At 39.0% G+C, this 19,793-nt stretch overlaps 2 protein-coding genes across 2 annotated transcripts; both read right to left on the bottom strand.

Moving 5' to 3' along the window:
- Positions 1-635, bottom strand: LOC116694746 (myoD family inhibitor). The gene is made up of 2 exons (XM_032524612.1): positions 629-635; positions 1-283 (listed from the first exon to the last, which is right to left on the bottom strand). The coding sequence occupies exons 1-2, from the start codon at positions 633-635 to the stop codon at positions 12-14; spliced, it is 279 nt and encodes a 92-aa protein (XP_032380503.1). The 3' UTR covers positions 1-11.
- Positions 636-5,008: 4,373 nt separating this feature from the next.
- Positions 5,009-13,874, bottom strand: LOC116694237 (forkhead box protein P2). Its single transcript, XM_032523840.1, has 14 exons — positions 13,691-13,874; positions 12,475-12,558; positions 11,915-12,074; positions 10,962-11,139; positions 10,134-10,238; positions 9,466-9,553; positions 8,851-9,033; positions 8,004-8,142; positions 7,838-7,908; positions 7,004-7,105; positions 6,779-6,900; positions 6,270-6,339; positions 6,072-6,184; positions 5,009-5,977 (listed from the first exon to the last, which is right to left on the bottom strand). The coding sequence occupies exons 1-14, from the start codon at positions 13,781-13,783 to the stop codon at positions 5,848-5,850; spliced, it is 1,638 nt and encodes a 545-aa protein (XP_032379731.1). The 5' UTR covers positions 13,784-13,874; the 3' UTR covers positions 5,009-5,847.
- Between the last annotated feature and the right edge of the window lie 5,919 nt (positions 13,875-19,793).

Here is a 19,793-nt window from a genome sequence, read left to right as displayed (position 1 = left end):
CTAGCCTCCTCCTAGCTGCGATGGCAGATCTCGCAGCACTCCAGGCAAAACTCCAGACACTGGGTTGGCTCGCAGCATGACTCCACCAGCACCGAGTGGCAGTGGGCGTGGCAGTTGAGCTCCTCCACAGGCACCTCCTGAATGGCCGAACAGCAGCGGGCACAGGCGTGGCAGCAGCAGGAGCAGAGGGTGTGGAGGCAGGAGGAGCAGGCCTCCAGCAGACCCAGGATCAGCACGGAGCACTGGCACGACAGGCACGCCAGCAGCAGGTGCAAACACGAGTCTGTGGGTGAGGAAAATGTCACCGAAAAGCTGATGGATGTTCTAAAAGCCTGTCAGACACCATCAACAATGAGGATTAACAATTCTATTAACCCTAAATTAATCTTTCACATGTTTATTTGTCGTGCCGACTAGAAGTTGAAAGAGAAACCACTCTGCCGCAGTGATCAAGTGTGAATGTGTTTACTTAATCACAGAGCTCCGTGCAGTCCTCGGGGAAAATAAAAAAGGCCACCAAGGCTGCCAGTGATGAACAACTAGGAAGAAGCTGTCACAAGATAATTGCACTCCCACCCAAATTAGTTGCAGATGAAATTGCATACATTAACCCCACTTGGTGTGTTACAGTGCATCTCTCGCGATCCTAACCGTTGTATTGTTACTCGGCTAGCGATTTCATCCGTACAAGGACCAGATAGGGAGTGAGCTCATGCAAATTGAGCTGTTTTATCCTGTTTACTCATGGAAGTAAATGAAAAGCAGATGGCAGAATTCCCTGGGGAGTGGGGTTCAGCGCATTCCTGCTTAGCCGCTCAAATAATACACCCCTGCGCGTAACTTATGCTAATATCTGTATGCGTGTAGATGAAAAAGGAGCATTATGTATTACCGTATTGATTTAATGCATAACTTCATAGAGATAACAACATGAACACAAGGATAAACAAGGAGTGGCCCACTGCACGCTTTGATAACACTTGAAGAAAGTCCAGCAGTTTGAAAGTCTTCAAGGGAAACTTTTTTGTGGAATAAGATAGATTGTCTTTGGTGGTAACCATGGACTGTATAGCCTATATATTAACGGCCCGTGGTGGTAATAGGGAAATTATTTGAGTGTTTCACAGATTTTGAACCATATTCATTTCCTGCAAAACGGAGTGAAAGCAGAAAATGCAGAAAATCCATGTTATGTACTTCTTCACAAATTAAATAAATGTCAGGCTGACTAACTGACATGTGACGTGCAGTTTTTTTCAGAAAACAATTAGTTTTTAGAAATGTCTCACGGTATATTATCTCTACAAGTGTATTTTTCAACTTTTGTTTTTGCTAAAGAAGGAGAAGAAAATCGCATTGCTCAATACTATTGAATCGCATCGCAATACGTCTAGAAGTGCAATACAAATCGAATCGGCAACCATGTATCGAATCGAATCAGGACAAAAGCAAATCGTCCAGTCCTTTTCAAACAGTGTGACAGTGAGTCTTATTCTTGTGCCTACCAGCAGATGTAGCAGTAGGCAGATGTGAGCCGGCCACGCTGCCCCTGCGTCTCCTGCTGCTGCGTCTCCTGCTGCTCCTGCTGTCCACCGTGGAACTGGAGCCCTGCAGTCGGCTCAGGAGAGGGGGAAGTCTGTGTTCTGGGACTGTGAGCCCACATCGCGGGCAGGTGGGCTTCTGGAGGTCCGACTGAGGCTTCTTCAACCCCGCTGCCTCCTGTGAAGCCTCTGCTGGTGTGGCTGCAGCAGGCAGAGGCTGAGCTACAGTAAATATTGTCTTATTGATCATCACAGAACAGAAATAGAATTCCTTAATAATCAAATTTTTGAGTGAGCACAAAACAAATTTATGTGAACATTCTGACTAAACTCAGAATTTTGACTCTATTCTCAGAATTCTGAGTTTAAATTCAGAACTCGTATAAAATGTTCACACGTGGCCCAAATCCTCTTCCATACAGGAATGTATCGTTATCTCCAGATGTTTTGGTTGTGGATAGCGCCTCGTCAAGAGTCACAACATTTAATTTAGGTCATTGTGTTGTTTGCTGCAAAGGTCTCCCGGTGTCCACTTACTGCTGATGAGGTCAGTGGGGATGGTATTTCCTCTGCTGGCAGCCTCACGTGCTGAAAGGATTTCCCGTGGTGATTTTAAAGGCGGACTACCTTGAGCCACATCAAAATAAAGTCATGTTAGCTGCAAGGCTATCATAAGATGTCACCGATTCCTCAACAATTTGCTTACGTTGTGTCACATACAAACAGTAGACATTTATCAAAGTCATTACCATTTAATATGAATAGTGTAGTCCCGCTTTACAAAGCTTCTAACTCTCACATTATTAATTAAGATGGTTCGGTGTCCCATGATTTTTTCATTGTGTTTAAGGGTTTTTACCACCCTGCCCAGATGTTTCGTCAGGAAACACCAAAAACCTCTTACATTGTTAGGATAAAAATTGTAAACTTTATAGATAAAGAATAGCAGCACAAACTATTGTCCCTTTGTCTATCAGTTGAAGGTTTAAAAAAAAATGTCCAGAGCAGCATTGTGTTTGTATTAAAGAAAATAAGTTATTTCAGGTCACATCATGAGTACTTGCCTTTAGTCGGGTTGCTCTGTTCCTCCGTCCCGTCCACAGGTAAATGTTCTCCTGGTGACATGTCTGATGCTCATGACGGCTCAGGATCTCTGTTACACTTTTTTCAACGATTCAGCTAGTTCATCCTCCTGCTTCTGTCAGCACCAAGAGGTCAGGAAACCTCCAACAACACCCAACATGCCGGCCTGAGTCACCGCTCAGGAGACTGTGAGCTGTACTCTGTGTGTGTTTGGTTGTTGATCGGTGACTTAATAACACTCCCCTACCCAGCAGATCCCTGAGTGGCCGCTCTTAACATTCTGATCACAGAACAGCAGAGACGGCAGAGGACCGGTTGTGTGACTTTAGGTTGCCTTCTCTGTTCTGCTTTTAGTCACCTAACACAATGGAGACACATACCCCACAAGTGTGTTAGCTGAATACGGAATAAGTATGCAGACACACATGCACACACACTTCATGTCAAAGTTGTATTGTATACTAACTAGAATTTGGTATGCAAAAAAATGAAATTACTATATTTGCTCTGTAGTTATGTAGCTCATGCCTTAGAATTAATAGTGTGTTAGTCAGATTCTATTTATGTATCATGCCAAAGATTTGGCACATCCCAAATATCAAAATAACAAGACAATTTCATGTTAAACATATACTGTACAGAAAAAAGTACAAAAAACACTAGTTATAACATGTCCTTTTTTACTGTATGCTATTAAATGACAATATTTGCTAAATGCATGCAAAATGTCAAATAAATGATCATTAAGGCACACACATTAGCTGAATTATAAATTAAATTGTTAGTTTTTTTTGGCAAAAAAATTAACTCAAGGTCTACTTACTAGCTTTTAATAAAATATCATGGTCTTCCTCTGTTGATGGAGTTTGCAAACTCCACGTTCGTGGCCTAACTATCTAAATAAGTCTAGTCAAGTTGTTACCTCTGACACCCAGTAATATGCAGTAAAATATGAATGTATGTTTGTATATGTAAAACACCATTGGTCAGTGTTAAGTTTGTAATTTGAGAGCATAGTATTCTATCAATCACTAGTTCTGAGTTTGTATTTCAACCTTTCCAAAACAAAATCAATTCATGCATTATTATAATTATTAGTATATAATTACAGTCAGTGACATTTAAATCTTTGTATGTGGAGATTGTTTTCCCACAGATCTCATGAAGAAATGGGACACATGGGCGACAGCATCATCATTACATGCTGACGAGAAGATGAACAGAAACCAGCCCTTTCAGACAGGCTGTTGACTTAGTGCTGTCACCAGTGCTGCGTTGAAAGACATGTTGACTTGCCCGCCTTACGGTGAGTATATGGCACATCAAAGCAACACATAAGTGAAGCTGTTGAAGTTGTAAGCACCATGCTAACTTTCAGTCAGTGAACGCAGCGTAGAGAGGCAGTCAGAAGAAAATGTCATCTAATAGGCTGACAGCAAATCAAAGGAAGCCCTGAGCGGCAACAGCAAACTTAAAGCTAACTTGTTATCAGCAAAGACAATTACTGACATTAGTCAAAACAGGAAGCAGAAAAATCCGAGGCCTTTGTTCTGTATTTGGTAGAGAAGTCTACAGTAACAGCTTCACTTCATGGTGTCTGTCAGTGGATGAGACCATTGTTTATCCATGTTTTTTTTTTATTTAGCATTTTACATGACAGTGTGATAAAAAGGAGGATAAACTGAAAGCTTTTTCAGTCCAACAAACAACCATGAATATTAACAAAACTTGTTTAGAAATAATTGTTTTCAAAACTCAATCTGCTGTTTAAATGATGATTTGTATTATTTTCAGTATGCACCTTTATTCATGCATAGTTTAAAACACACATTGCGAAATAAACATTTCAAAATTGCCTATTGCAGCTATATTGTGTAGAATTTGGATTGTATTTATTAATATCCACTATGTGAATCGATCGCAATAGATTATCTAATCTTAGTTTAGTTTGATTAGATCATACTGATTTCAAATTAGGAATATCTAAAAAATGTAAGACCAGAACACGACCCTGCTACTGCTATTGACATTCAGTGAAAAAAAAGACGTTTATATTTACTGTATTATGCTGCTTACACAAGCATGAGCGTAACATTACAAATGTATTTACCCAAAACAAAGCCTTTTTTATTTACCAAATTTTAAATTTTCATTCACCCAACATACACTCTCCCAGGCAAAACCACGCCAGGTTAGCAGCAGCTGTGGTGTCAAGTATACTATTGGGTTGAGCATATATTTTAATTTGGTCTGAATGTTCACTTTAATGCCATAAGTCACATGTGTGACAATGATAAAATAAACAAACAATTATCAGGTTTACATATATTTATTATTACATTGTAATCGGACACTTTCATACAATTACAGACAAACACAGCATCGAATGTAAATACCCACACAATGTTATAAAAGTGGAATGTTGTGTGTGTGTTGTGTCTTGTATTAAATACATAAGTCACACACAGGCAAACAGGTAAACGTACAAGACAAATTGACATTGATAAAACCCATTTCAGCAGGCTGATTTCCAAAGACAACAGAGAGAAGCCACAGTACAGACTGTACATGTTTTTAAAAATTCCAGCAACAGAAAACAGCTCTCTCTTTGCTGTAATGTAGCTTTCACTGTGTTCGCAAAAACAGACAAAACATCCCTTTTCTACATCATACTATTACATACTGGAGCCTTTGCATTGTATCATTTACATGAAAATGTGGGATTTTTCATGGTGAAAAAGACACCATTTACCCCAAACTATCAGATCCCAACTCTTCTTTTTTAATGTGTTCATTCTCCTCTATTTTGATTCTTGTCATAATGCACAGTTCTTGGCCAGGTCTCCTATGGAAAAGAAATGATCATACATTCCTTTTTATTATCTGGGTAGTTCAAATGTGAGCAACATTTTGGCTTTAAACACATTGAATCTCTCATTTAACTGTAATATTTCTTTGTCATTGTATGTACTACAGGTGGCACTATATTCCACTTTCTTGTCTTAAAGGTTGAAATATTAAAAGAAATAGTGGCCTGCTGCAGACATGTCAACAAAATTAGAACAGTTCTCTTGTGTATGAATATAATATATTTGAACCATATGATAAACCACAATTCTGAATCTCTCCATGTTGATGTGTAATTGATCAAAAAATATTTCAGTGAGAATTTCACACTGCGTTAACGTTGTGACGTTGTCGAGTGTTTGAAACTGTTCTCTTGTCATTCAGGGTCAAACAAATGTTCTTCGTGATCTTCAGTCATGTCGTGTGGCAGGATGGCTGGCTTTACTGTGGGCATCAGAGATTCTTGGTCATTCAGATTCAGCGCTTCGCTTTTAAGGGAAAGAGACCTGCAAGAGGTGCAACACAAAAACATTACAATCAATTGTTGCATCACATCAGTAATTTGATAGATTTTTGGAGTTTACAATGAATACAACTCACTGCTGGACTCGGGGAGAGAAGTTTTGTTTACTGTTGCTGTTTGTTGCTTTGTTCTCCTGTGTTTGACTCACGGAGTTTCTGTTAACACACTCCTTGAATCCTGGCAGTGCCGTCTACAGGACAAAGAAGAAGAAACAGTGACCTCAACCAGTTCAACCTCCTGTAATCAGGAAGGTGTACGCTAAGATGTGCTATCACCTGTAAGCTGGCATTCAGAACAGTCCCAAAATCAAGGCTGGAGGACACATTTTTTATCAGCGATGGACTCCTGCGGAATAACAAAGGTAGCATAATTTTCAAATGAACACAGTACATGTCTAATTCATGGCAAGCAAATCAATACCACATGGTTAAGAGCAATAGTTTGAGGCAAGGTCAGTTATGATGACAAATAATACAATTGCATAAACAGTCAAGAAAGAGCCTTGAAACTGTCAACAGGATCAGTCCACTCATATTTATCATTTATTTATCATATGGCGATACACCTTGTTTGGCCATGATCCATGTTATATTTTCCAGTTGAATGCTGAAGCAAAGAGGGGAAAGATGGGAAGCAAATGTCTTTGCTTCTGTGCTTTTTGGCAATAAAGTGTAATCTATTGACTTAGGCAAATTAAAGAAATGTCTTAAATCTCATTTAACTTGAAATAAATGCAGATACCCTGATACCAGCGCTGTGATAAACAGGAAGCCATCTATCGTACCCTGGGATCTTCTGGGATCTCCTCCTCTGGTATTCCACCTCATCTACTGTCCACACTGCGCCTTTCACATTCTCCACACGCACAAAACACTTGTGCAGGCTCAGGTTGTGGCGCACGGCGTTCTGATCCAGAGAAAATCAGAGTGAAGGAGATATTACTGGATACATGCTGCATAAATCAGGTACACGCTGGGATCACATAGTTAATTATCTGGAGGTGCGATACCTTCCAAGTGGCAGCGTTGCGTCTGAAATAAGCAAATGTCCGTGTGAACCAGTTGTATATCTCGTTGAGTGTTAGTTGCATGTCTGATGTTTCCATAATAGCCTGTAGATGGAGAGGGAAATGAAAAAACTGTAGCACATTACAGGATCAAATTAAAGCCCTGACTTTTTCACTTCTCATCCAAGAAAGGAGGAGACAGCCACACACTCACAACTCTGATATAGTCTTTTTATTTTCTAATTTTATGAATCAACTGCTTTTTTTAAGGTAAAAGATCAGTAACCATTTCATAGACACAAGACAAGTTTGTTTTATCAATAAAGTATTTTGATGATTAAAGTCAGAAATGTCATAAGAAAATGGCCCAAAGCCCAAAATGACCTATATAAATCTTTTTTTAGTTTTTTAGTTTTCTATTGTAGGTCAAAAAGTGTGCAAGCAAATAATCATAGTCAAGCAACTGGAAACGGGATTTTTGGCTTGAAAACTTACTTACATAACATGATTAATCGACTATCAAAATTGTTGGAAATTAAATTTCTGTTAATGTTTTCAGCTGTAGACAGGTAACCAAGTGAATGAGAAAAAAATAGGCAATTAAAATTAATATAGAAATACAATGCATAGAGAGGTTGTTTATCTCATTATTCACATTCAAGGGACCAAAATAGGACATCACAGAGTAAAAATCACAAAGGAGAAAACATCTGGATGTATCTGAATTGCATATATCAAAATGTGATTTAAATAATACAACTTATTACATTTGAGTTACCTATACAATGTGTTAAGTAAATAAAAGAAATCCCTTCTACTCCAATGTATAGACTGTACCTGTCTTATCAGTGTTGCGTAGGTGAAAGGTGGTCTGATATCGGCGTTCTTATAAAGCTCATATTCATTTTCTGAAACAAGACAAAACATAGAAACTGGAGTAGAAAATTTGCTATGGACTATTTATTGTTTATGAATAAAAAAGTGACTACAGTAGTTGTTTTACCTGAAGACAGGGAGTAGACCAATGGGTGATGACGACATCTTATGGCCCCAGTACACTCTTCTTCACTCCCCTGGGATGGAGTGCTGACAGAGGCCAGGGGTTGTGGGGAGTCTGACGGGCTCGGCGAGGCCAGGTGGAGCTGAGAGTGACACAAGCAGGTGATCCAAGTTAACAAAGGAGCCGGTGGAATGAAAAGACTGACAGAGAAAGAAAACAGAGTGGGAGATTTTAAACAGAGTGTAACAGAGCGATTTGATTCGCCTCCTCAGAGGTGATTCCACTAATATCGCAAGAAGAAGGAAGCCAATTATTGTTAATTATAGGGTGAAATTGTTTGGTGAGTGTTGTGATTATGGTGCAATATTTGCAAGATTAACATCTGATTAGCTTCCACATTATGAGAGCATGTCTGATGTCTGGAAACACAATGGCAGCCATCTGGTACCAACAGCTGGGCAGCGCTCAGAACTCACACAATGCAGTGAGTCACACTCAGTAAGGACGGAGAGCTCATCAAGGCAAAACGTGTAAAGTAATCTGAAATGTATGCATATATGATCCGATCTGGCATCATTTTTCTGGGCAGGTTTTAATATGACCTTCATCTCATGCAGGTGTACCCCTAACCTAACCCCTTTTTTTCTAAGAAAATGCCAACATATTTCTGCAACTCATCTAACTGTAAAAGTTCACCTGGTTGATTACAGGCTGGCGGTATCTTCATCAGTGCAGCAGAAGATGAGGTTGTAGCCAGACGTGTTATTTTCACTCTCCCCCACATATTATATACATATTTGGAGTTTTGCTCACAGCTCTAAAAATGCTGTACAGTTTACGGCTCATTTACTTCGTCTCTGTTGTTCTCACAGCTATTACCACACACACAATCTACCTGAAGACCGTGTGGGTCAGCAGCCGTATCAGATTGAGGCATTTGTAGACTTGCGGGGGCAGAGATCAACTGAGATTCTAAAGATGGCAGATGCAGGTGAGCCATCATCGCTCGCAGACGCTCCCGTTCTTTGCAGAGCTGTTAAAGGAGATGAAGAGGGAGGAGAAGAAATCAGAGTGGATGGTGTCACTTCAAAATCACTGAACACAGCTTAGCGAGATGGAATGCTGTGAACCAAACACATTTTTGCAAAGTACAATTTTCTGCTGGATCAAACATAAGGAATGAGGCAGTGTTCTGCAGAACATTACATGAATATTTACCTTGAAGAAGGTGTTCAGGTGGGGAAATTTAGGGGAAGCTCAGGGGAAACAATCTTATTTTGCAGACTGTTATTGCTGCTATAAATATATATCTTTTTTTTTTTTTTTTAAATCAATACAAACTAATCACCTGTACAAAATTCCTTTGTTTGACCCAAACACATATGACAGGTTTCCACACTAGCTCATATCTAAGTGGCATTTCCAACTTTTGCTGTTGGACATCTTTTTTGGGACTCAGTCCTACCTGAAGTTCAAGTTGCTGAACCACCTGCATCTGGACTCTGCACTGTGCTGTATTTCTGTCATCCAGAGTGTGCTCGCTGCCTATGTGCCTGAAACACACAACAGGGCTTTAAATGAATACTTTGCTGAGAATCTGTCTATTGAGTATCAAATACTCTGAAAAATCTGCAGCTTGCTCCATCACAGAGAAAGCAGTTGTAGTCAGCTACAATGGAGTTCAATGGCGACCCAAAGTCATGGTAAAAAAAAATAATCTCAAAATCTATCAAAACATTTATGGAAACTTTATGTAAACCACTCACGCACATATGCATTTAATGATTTCTTGGTAATATGAAGAACATTTCAAGCATACTATACTGAGCATAATGCATCAACAGCAGAGAAGGTGAAAATGCGCGAGCGGTTTGAGAAGTTTCTATGGATGTTTTGATTTGCCATGTTTGTTTTGTTTTTTTCACCAATGAAATACATTGTAATTATGGTAAATCCGAGCTTACTGACATTGTAGCCCCAGTCTAAGCCCCGTATGTCTTATCCTCCTACTTTTAAGTCACAGAAATAAAGCAGCAGTAAGTTTTGTTAACTAACTAAACTGGGGTGTTCAAAGATCACTAGAGATTTAGATTTAGAGTCGGAAAGTGAAATACATTAGGAGTTAAAACCTACTTGATGAACTGGCTGAGGTTTTCACACACCGACTCGCATCCGGGCCATTGACACACACCATGACTGTAGAGAGCGTGTGCGGCAGCGCGATCAGCTTTGACAGCACTAGAGTCAAATCAAATCAAATCCAGCTTTATTGTCATAGCATAAAAACAGTGTATTAAAACAACGATATGCAAGGTGCTGCTCCAGATCAGTACTTTTAAAATAAATAAACCACCCCCCATCCTCTACATACATGTCACCCTCTCTTTTCTCGCTCACACACACACACACACACACACACATATATAACACATGTATAATGGGATACAGGCAAGTGACTAACACCCTCCCAGACAACAACCACCCTTCCGCACACACGTGTAAAATAGCAGCAGGTTTAAGCAAAAAAAAGAGTCAAAGTATTGTCATGATTATAAACCATACAGCACCTAGAGAACCGCAACAAAACGAGAGCAAAGCAGCAATAAAACAGATATAAGTGTGGTTTTCTTTTCAGGTAGCAGAAAATGACAGAGAGAGGTGGAGGGGGGCACCATAAACAAATGGAAAACAATTTACTTTTGATTTGGGACATGTTGTCGTGTAAACTTTTTCTTTGCTGAACCCCTTCTGGTGGTGGAACACAAAGCAAACAAACAAGACAAAATATATCGTCCCGAGGGGAATTAAAAGTGAAGTCCCGCTGCCAAAGCAAAACCGCTGCTCACCCGCAACTTGAGAGAAAGAAAATGTCTACCGATAACAAGTCTTTGATGTTGAGAAAGAAGCAGTGTCATCTCAGTTCTCACAATCAGTTAACAGCCCCAAACAGACAGATCGTACCATTGTGCCCTGCGAGGAGAAGAAGATTGCTGGTCACCGGTCTGCCTCCCTGGGACTTTTGTTGACATCGTGTTGTTAGCAGAAGAGTCCTGATTGCCTTTCGATGTGGCTTTATCTTCAGTTATTCCGTTTGTGAGCTCTTTCCATATCTGCTGCATCTTTTCAAGGCTCAAACCAGCTAAGACATAAAAGAAAAAAACATATTGTAGATTTCCAAATCTGTGTGTTTTGAGTGTTTGTCTTTCCATGTTGATTTAGGAAACTGCTAAAATAATGGATGGTTTATTATCTATATATTGTGCATTAGATGCATCTGAGTAGTATATCCTATTTTTTTTCTTCTCCAACATAATATTTCCTTTATAAAGAGAATGTTTTTTGATTATCACACCTGCACTTTTCCATCTGTGCTCCACATTCACACAGTTTCTACTCATTCCCACCTCAAAGTTTGAGGGCAGAAACAAGAAAAACAGCTCTGCCTCATGACCTCATGTTACCTTTTCACTGTAACCAAGGAATAATTATCACTGCTAGAATATGAGTAATAATAATAATAATACATACATTTTATATAGCGCTAAACAAGGTACTCAAAGGCACTTGACAAAGAAACAACAAAGAAAAACAATAACAAAATCAAAAAGGATGAGTTTTCTACTTTTAGGTTCACTTTAATCCTCGTCTCTTTTGAGTTCAGTGCAGTTATGTAACTGAGCGTAAAACCAACAAGAAACAAATCTTGTATGGAGGTCTCTGTGACAAAATTGAATCAGATTGCCCATATTTGTTTGTTTGTATCCTAGTGGTATAATAACATAAAATAGTGAACTTACTGTAAATTGTAACCTCACATAAGCAAACATGCTCTGGATTACAACACTAAAAACATAGATACTGTAGAGAACATTGAAACACACAGTATACATTGGAAATGAAACAGCTGACAACACCGTTTCTTTCAACAGACACTGCTACTGAGGGAGATGAAACATAATGACCTGGAGAGGGGGCGGGGGAGGACAGGACGGGTCTCTGCACCCGGAGGAGCTGCTGCTGCTGCTGCTGCTGGAGCTGGAGGAGCTGCTGGAACACGAGCTGCTGAGCAGTGAGCTGGCGGACCGAGAGAGAACATTTCATAGAAAAGTGAGGTAGTATTTATGTGAAATTCTGGTCAGTGTTCACACTTTATTTTCTCCTGGCAGTTGTCCAAGTTCTGATCTTGAGATACAATCAGTGACATATACTGCAACTGTAAAGGCATTCTTCAAAAATGACTTCACTTCCGCTAGAACACATCATTCTCATAGCCCAAAAGCAAGTGACAAAACACACAAACATGTTCTGTCCTATTAAATTATGTTTGTATTATTTCTGTCACTTACAGGCCACTTACTCCAAACATTGTAATTTAATTTATTACATTTTATTGATCCTAAACTTTAGAGCTAAAACACACTGAAAACTTAAATAAATAGAATTAAAGAAAAACAGACCATGAATAACTACTTACCTCTTTGACTTTCTTGCTGGGCTTTTGTTGAAGCAGCTGCAGGTGAAACTGTTGTTGCTTATTGTAAAACTCTTTCAGATGTTGCTAGAAAAATAGTGATGGACCATTATTATAACATTATTGTTACTATAGACTTTCACCTCACTCTCAAAAAATGTACAGTGAAGTAAGTGAAACAGTGCTAAAACAAACAGTAATTATTGACAGTAACAATATTTCTGGATCCCTTGAGTCTTTCTACAGAGAGGTCCGACATGCACGTTTTTCCTTTCGTTACTACACACAATGAGCCAATTTGAGACAGGAGGTGCAATTTCACTATTATTTTAGTTTGAAGATGTGACAGTAACAAGAACATTGGCAGGAACGACTGAGTTACACCTCCTCAGTGGGGTGAAGTCAAAGAACCTCAAACAAATTGGGTAAAATGAATAAATGACAGAAGGAACTTAAAGCTCTTAAGATCTTACGTGTTGTTGTTTTTTAATTGAATGCCAGTGCCCTGAAACTAGTAAAGCTTAATGTAGAGCATTAATATTAATTATACCTTTTTTCCTTTCTCCTATGACAAGTAAAAATGTCTGTCATGAAAAAGCAATGTCAATAAATTGAATTTGGAAGGTCAGGTAGGTACGTAGCTAAAGTTAATGTTAACCAAAAGACATCCAAGCTATTTAGTCTTTTACTTTATATATGCCTCAGCAGACTAGTTTGACTAGCTGACAGAATAGCTGTTAAGTTACTGTAACATTAGCTAGTTAGCTTAGCTAGCATTAGCTGTTAACCTTTCAAGGTAGCCACATTAAGGTAAGCACATTTGTTAGCTAGTCTGTCGACTGTCTTGTTGGTTCTGTCAGCTAGTCAAACTAGTCTGCTGAGGCATATATAAACTAAAAGACTAAATAGCTTGGATGTCTTTTGGTTAACATTAACTTTGGCTACTTACCTACCTGACCTTCCAAGTTCAGTTTCTTGACATTGCTTTTTCATCACGTATGTGTCCAAACCTTTGGCCTGTACTGTATCTATATCTTTATCTCTATCTACTCACTTATGGCTAAAGTTAACATATTGCCTTCACTCATTTAGTTACAATACTTTCAGTCCAATAAATAGGCTATAAGAAAAACTCAAACTGTGTTTTGCAAAGGTAGACTGTAGTCCAGTAAACCAGAATGCAGTGTATTATTAGCAGTGTTAATATTGCATTAATTACCTGCTGGAGTAAAAGGGCTTGTTGCTTCTGGTGAATGAGAGCCTGCAGCTGGTTGGAGGAAAGGAGCTGCTGCATCTGCTGAGGAGCCATCATAGCAACAAACACCTTCAAAAAGAAGAGGAAGGATAAAATGGTAAAGGACCGCAGTCTACAGAGGGAAGGCAAGAGGACGAGTGAGTGAGAAGGCAAGTGTCAGGTGTTAAACAGTAATAATAACCGTTGAATAGAAGTCTTTCCAATCCAATTACAAAACAGTGCTGTCAACCTTTAGTGAACATCATCATGCTGGATTGTGTCATTGACCCTAAATGAGATGGGAGATAGGCTGACCAGTTGATTAGCAACACAATTACATGCTTGTTGTGACTCCTAATAGAAGTGTATGGGTATTAATAAAGGCAAACACGCACAGAATAATAACTGATATGCACTGTTACTGATTGAGTGACAAATAACAGAGTGATTGTCTCCTTTTGTATTCATACAGAGGTAACATCAACATGAAAGCATTAAGAAACAACACTTACAAATCCAGCATGTTGTATTACAAACAATGCCAAAGATAATAATAATAATGTTGTCAACTGATTATATTGAAATATAAATGAAATAATGGAATATAATTTATTGTTTGAACAATATCTTTAATTGTCAGCATTTAAAATGTCAATTGTAAACTGTATCCAGACGTATAAGGGCTGTGACCTGATGTTCTTCATCGGTGTCTGTAAAGTCCTCTAAGTCTATATTGGAGTAATATATTGGTGGCTTGCAGGATGTAATGAAAGAAGAATACATCAGGGACCTCAAGTTTTTCAATTTTTTTCCCAGTCCTTTGAGATAACACCTTCTTTGTTTCGACTAGACTGATAAGAAAAGAATTTCGACTGTTCTAAAAAAAAGTTTAGAACAGTGGAAATTAGTTTAACTTTGGAACAGCAGATATAACAGTCTGGGTTGCTCGTAGGCATGTAGGATTTGGTCTTATTTAACAGTAGGTTGATTAACTGATAAGTCAACAAAAATGTGGCAATTTTAAAGACGTTGCATTTACAGCATTCACAGCCCTTTTAAATGTGGGGATTTGCTGCTTTTCTGTTTATATTGAAATTAAATGGATTTTTTGGATTAAAGGAACCAGAGACAAAAGATTAGGACAGAGAAAATATTATTGGAATAAAAATGTGCAGCATTTGCAATATTAAATTACGCAAAAGAAATTCTCTAAATGTGAGGGGACTAAAAAAAGTGCCTTTGCTAAAATTAACAATCCACCACATAGGCCTACTTCTTAAATACTCCAACAATTTTTCTGAGACAAAACATTCAACTTGAAAAGGTAACTTTGATTGTTTTAGGTTCATTAATAATGAAAACAACTGCAAGTTGCAGCCGTGTTGTCTTACACTTCTTGGGTCTTTTCTGAATCTTCTTGTTTATGTACTGACATAGCTGGTTTCATTGTCATGCTTTACAAATCACTGGGTAACTATTCGAGGTGTTTGGAAGAAATACATTACTGATGGATTTCCCTTTTTTTGTTATAAGAGAAAACCAGTCTTCACAGTATATAGTGTTGATTTGCAACACTGTGCAGAGTTTTCAGGTTGAAAAACTTCCATATCACAAGCCATTATTATGTTTTGAACTCTGATATCACACTCTGGCAGACGTGCAACGTTGCATTGGTGACATAATGACAATGTTACTTAGGCTTACTTTAGTCATGTTTGAACGAAAATTACAAAAAAGTATTTCGCTCATGTGGTTGCAGACAAAGTTAGAAGACCATTACTTACTGTATACTGGCAATGTTGTTTTGTTTAATTGTTAGGGTCACAAGTATAGCACCTTGCACAGGTTTAGAAAGTGAATTAAATGCTAAGAGCCGACCAAACTGACAAGACGGGACAACAGACTGAAGGAAATTGCGGTACCAGGCATTCATTATTTATATTTACATAGATTATTTTTTACATAGATCCCCTAGATTAAGATTCCCAGGGATGGAATCGCAGCAGACAACCATAAAATTATGTTGGGTCATGCTTATTTGCCTTTCACTTACATCTGTTTGGCCTAGGTCTGTGGAAAATTATTCCTGCCTGGCTCCGACTCACAAACTAATAATCAAGGACAAACAGAGTTCTGTGTGTCAACTCCCAACCCGGATCAGATGTCATATGAAATCCCTACCACTGTCAACAGAGCTGCAGGCTCTGGGTTTGGTGTCCTGTCAGAGGACGTCCAATATGTAGCTGACATGCAGGTATTTCTCTTGACATCTGTTTGCCTTAGACAGTTCTATTTCCCGCTTATGAAGAGGAAGCCGAGACGAAGGCAGCAGAGGAGGATGAGGAGGAGGTTGAGGAGTAGGATGAAGGTACCTGTTTATGGTGGAGACTCTGCAAGTTTTCACCACTCACTTCACTGCAGGAGTCCCCATTAGCTACTCTCTCTCTTGCACCGATGTTTGTGTGACTGAGGAGGCTGCTGGCTGGGGTTTGACGGGCTGCCGTGGGACTGAGAGGAGACTCAGGCATACCAGCTCAGCTCCTAAAAGAAAACAGTCAACATAAAATAATATATATGACTCACACACTGAGATACAGATCAGCAGCATTGCTTAATTACACTTTTGTGTGGCTTTGTGGTAAAGACATGACAAGAAAAAAAAATACCAAAGATGATGGGCATGCTTTTTGAGGAGCTGGCTAATAGGATAAACAAAGAGAAATAAAACCAAAATGCTGTGAAAAACTTTGCACAACTGACGATGCAAGGCTTAAAATCCATGAAATTATATAGATGCAATTTAAAATACTACAGACTAGATAGAGTTAATAAATCTGTGATTTCCATGTAAGAATGTAGCTGCATGTGAGTGGAAACAGCATAAAAGCATCAACATTTCAGCATAATTAAAATAACGTTTAAAAATACCAAATTCTGGACATTAATATCCTCTAGACCTCATGCACGAATAACATTGACATACAACAACAATGCATGTTTACAGGAGGTTCTGAAATCCAAGTGTCTACATGCATTTAAATATGTTTTGATGTGTTGGACATAGACATTGTCATACAGTATCACCTTTCTAAAATCCATGTTATTAGACACAACATATAGTCAGTAAATGTGTCTGTGTCTTCTTGTTGGCAGGTCACAAAGATCCAGTAAAGCTTGTGTGGAGATTTTCAAGTACAACTTTTTTTTTTTACATCTCTTAACTTATTTTGGCAGTGATGGAGAAGAAACTAAGAGGTAAAAAAAAGACCCTACATATAAACACAAGAGAGCTATTAAATACAATATCAATATTAACCAATTGAGCAAAAATAGGAATTTAACTTTAAGTAAGCTTTTCATTCTTAGAAACATACAAATAAAATCTGTTCAAAGCTCTCTGACGTCTCTATTTCTGTCAGAACTGTATTAAAACTACATACCATTAAGGTGAATAGTCGAATTCAGAGAAGCAAGGCAGAGTTGATGTCTCCAAGTCATGCAGTTTGGAGTGAGGATGGGAGAGAACTGATGGAGTTATGTGTCTACCTGAGTGGGGAGGAGTCACACTGTCAGCCTTAGACAGTGAGAATAGCAGTTGATTACCAAGATGTGAAAAACAGGAAAATCAGCTAGAGCTTTTTAATTTTTAATTTTGGGCTTAAAAGTAACAAAGCTTACCTGAGGGTCTCCACATTGGTAGTGATGATTTCTTCTTTTTGGGGACAAATAAACTTCTACTTGACTTGAAAAGGTCCTTCACACCTACATTGCAATAATATAAGATATAATGTACATTTTTACATATTTTATAGAAAAAACCTGATGTTGTGCTTTCTGGTTGCTTATTTCGAAGTAAGAATCCATTTTTCTTGGCATTTGCTTTTCTTTGTTGATATTCATAGACATACACAATCCAATAAAAAAAAATGCCTCAAAACAAGCATCATTTATTGTCTTTCATGATTGAAACAAAGGGTTTGCTCTGAGAAAAGACAAGTGTAGTTGTCTGTGACTTTATTTAGATATGCAGTATCAACAACAAAAAGAACTCAGCAGCTACACAACTGTCAAACTGTTATCAAAGTGCTATTTACAGTGTCGTCAGCACTTTTATTTGAATAGCATATCAGTACATCTGTTAAGAACAAATGAAAGTGTTTTAATTTTGGCTGTTGATAAATGCTGTGTACCCTAGAGTGTAAAACTTCAACACAGCTACACTGACAAACAATACCTGAAATGACTCTGATGTAATACACTTTTTACAGGACAGTTCTACACCTCTTCATGATTTTAAGTATGTTGGTGTTACTCTTTTGTTGCTCTTTTCTTCTTTTCTTCTTCTGTTAAGCATACCATCTTGTTTACACTCCTGCAGTGCCTTCTTGTAATGTCAGCTCTTTATTGCAAAATGTTTAACGGACTGCAACTACATGATGAAGGAAGATGATGAGTGGTAAAGGTCGGGCTGCCATAGCATCAGGAGTAATCATACTTTGGTGAGAACATAGGGATATCAAGGTAAAAAACAATAAAAAAAAACAAAAACACAATGTTAAGGTTTCTCTTTTATCATGGCATCAGAATGAAGAAATAACATGGCATAGCTTTGAATTTACTCAACAATGATCTCACACATGTTACGGGTGAAATTGACTCCATGTAAGTGTGGATAAGTGCTGTAAACAAACGTGACGGGGCACAACACATAACAAAATGTGTCTTATAGTAGGACCGAGCAATCACTGATCAAATTGTTACCAAGGTAACTTTCTGCCACCTACTGGATTAGTATTTAACTGCCCTCCAGTTTTTATACAAAAAAACACATTTCCCTTTAGTCTTCATCTTGTTTTACTTTTCATTATAATAATTTAAGGCAGTTCAGGGATGAAATTTAAAGTTACCTTTCAGGGTAAAGGTTTTATTAACTCTTTGATGACTGGAGACGTACACCAGCAACCAGGAAACCTGAGCTCTTGCGCTGGTGGTGTCATGGTCCTGCCTCCGTATGCCTCTTTCATGCCCCAACAGAGCAGTCTGGAAGTCATGGGTTGACTGCCGTGCCCTCTCCCAGCTGCAGCCCTGCTATATCAGTCAGGTAGCCTCTCTGGAAAATAGTAATGTCTCGTCCAGCTGGGGGATTGTACCCAGCCTGCACTGAGGCTCCAAGGCTGATAGCGAGGTTGGGTCCAGTCCAAAGAACTCATCTGATACTTCCTTTGTTCCTGCAGAGGGCATTGTGGCTCCACACAACCAAAAGATCTGCTCTCATAGAACCTTCCCAGGAAGCAGCTGGTCTCCGTCCAAGCCAGACACCCTTCCTTCCCCTTACCTTCCTGTACTGCCTAAGGTTTCCCTGCTGGAAGTCTCTCAGGTGAGCGTTATGGACACCCCAGTAGTGGCCCCGACCGTCCTCGCAGAGGCTCACCTTCACAAAGCAGTCGTTCTCAGACAAGTTGTGTCGGACACTGTTCCTCCAGCCCGGGCCCCGGCTCCTGAGGTAGGGAAACCGCTCGTCCATTGCTCTGTAGATGGATGCCAGGTTGAGTTTTTTGGGAGGGGGATGACAAGAGGACTTTGGCAATCAGAGCAATGTAGGAGAGCGAGGGCTTTGAGAAGAGCTGTGTGTCCACTGAGGATGGATTGTCTGTGGAGCTGCTCCTGTTGTCTGGTGGATGAGCTGGGTTGGTGAGGATGCTCTCATAGGTAGTGACAGCATCTGCCATTGTTGCAGCCATTCCCTGTGCAATCATTTCTCTGCTGCTCTCTTCTGTCTCAGATGCATTCATGAAGCCACACACCGCTTGCTTTTTCTTCTTTGTTATATGAAGTATCTGTGAGATGTTGTCTTGTTCTTCCTTTCTCTGTATCCATTGTTTATTTTACTTCCAAGTCTTAGCACTGTAGTAAACTTTAGAACACACTGTCCGTATCAGATCACACATACTCTGTTTAGTTCTTCCCTGTTGGACAAAACTATTATCTTCTAGACAGTCTGACATGCTTTTATACTGTTTATATCAAATTCAGGTGTGGAGGGGGGGGGGGTTAAGAGTGTTGTGACTCTTACTCACTGTTAAAAATA

The sequence above is a fragment of the Etheostoma spectabile genome, chromosome 8 (genome assembly GCF_008692095.1).
Source record: "Etheostoma spectabile isolate EspeVRDwgs_2016 chromosome 8, UIUC_Espe_1.0, whole genome shotgun sequence".
NCBI lineage: Eukaryota > Metazoa > Chordata > Actinopteri > Perciformes > Percidae > Etheostoma > Etheostoma spectabile.
This window is presented reverse-complemented; position numbering and strand designations above follow the sequence as displayed.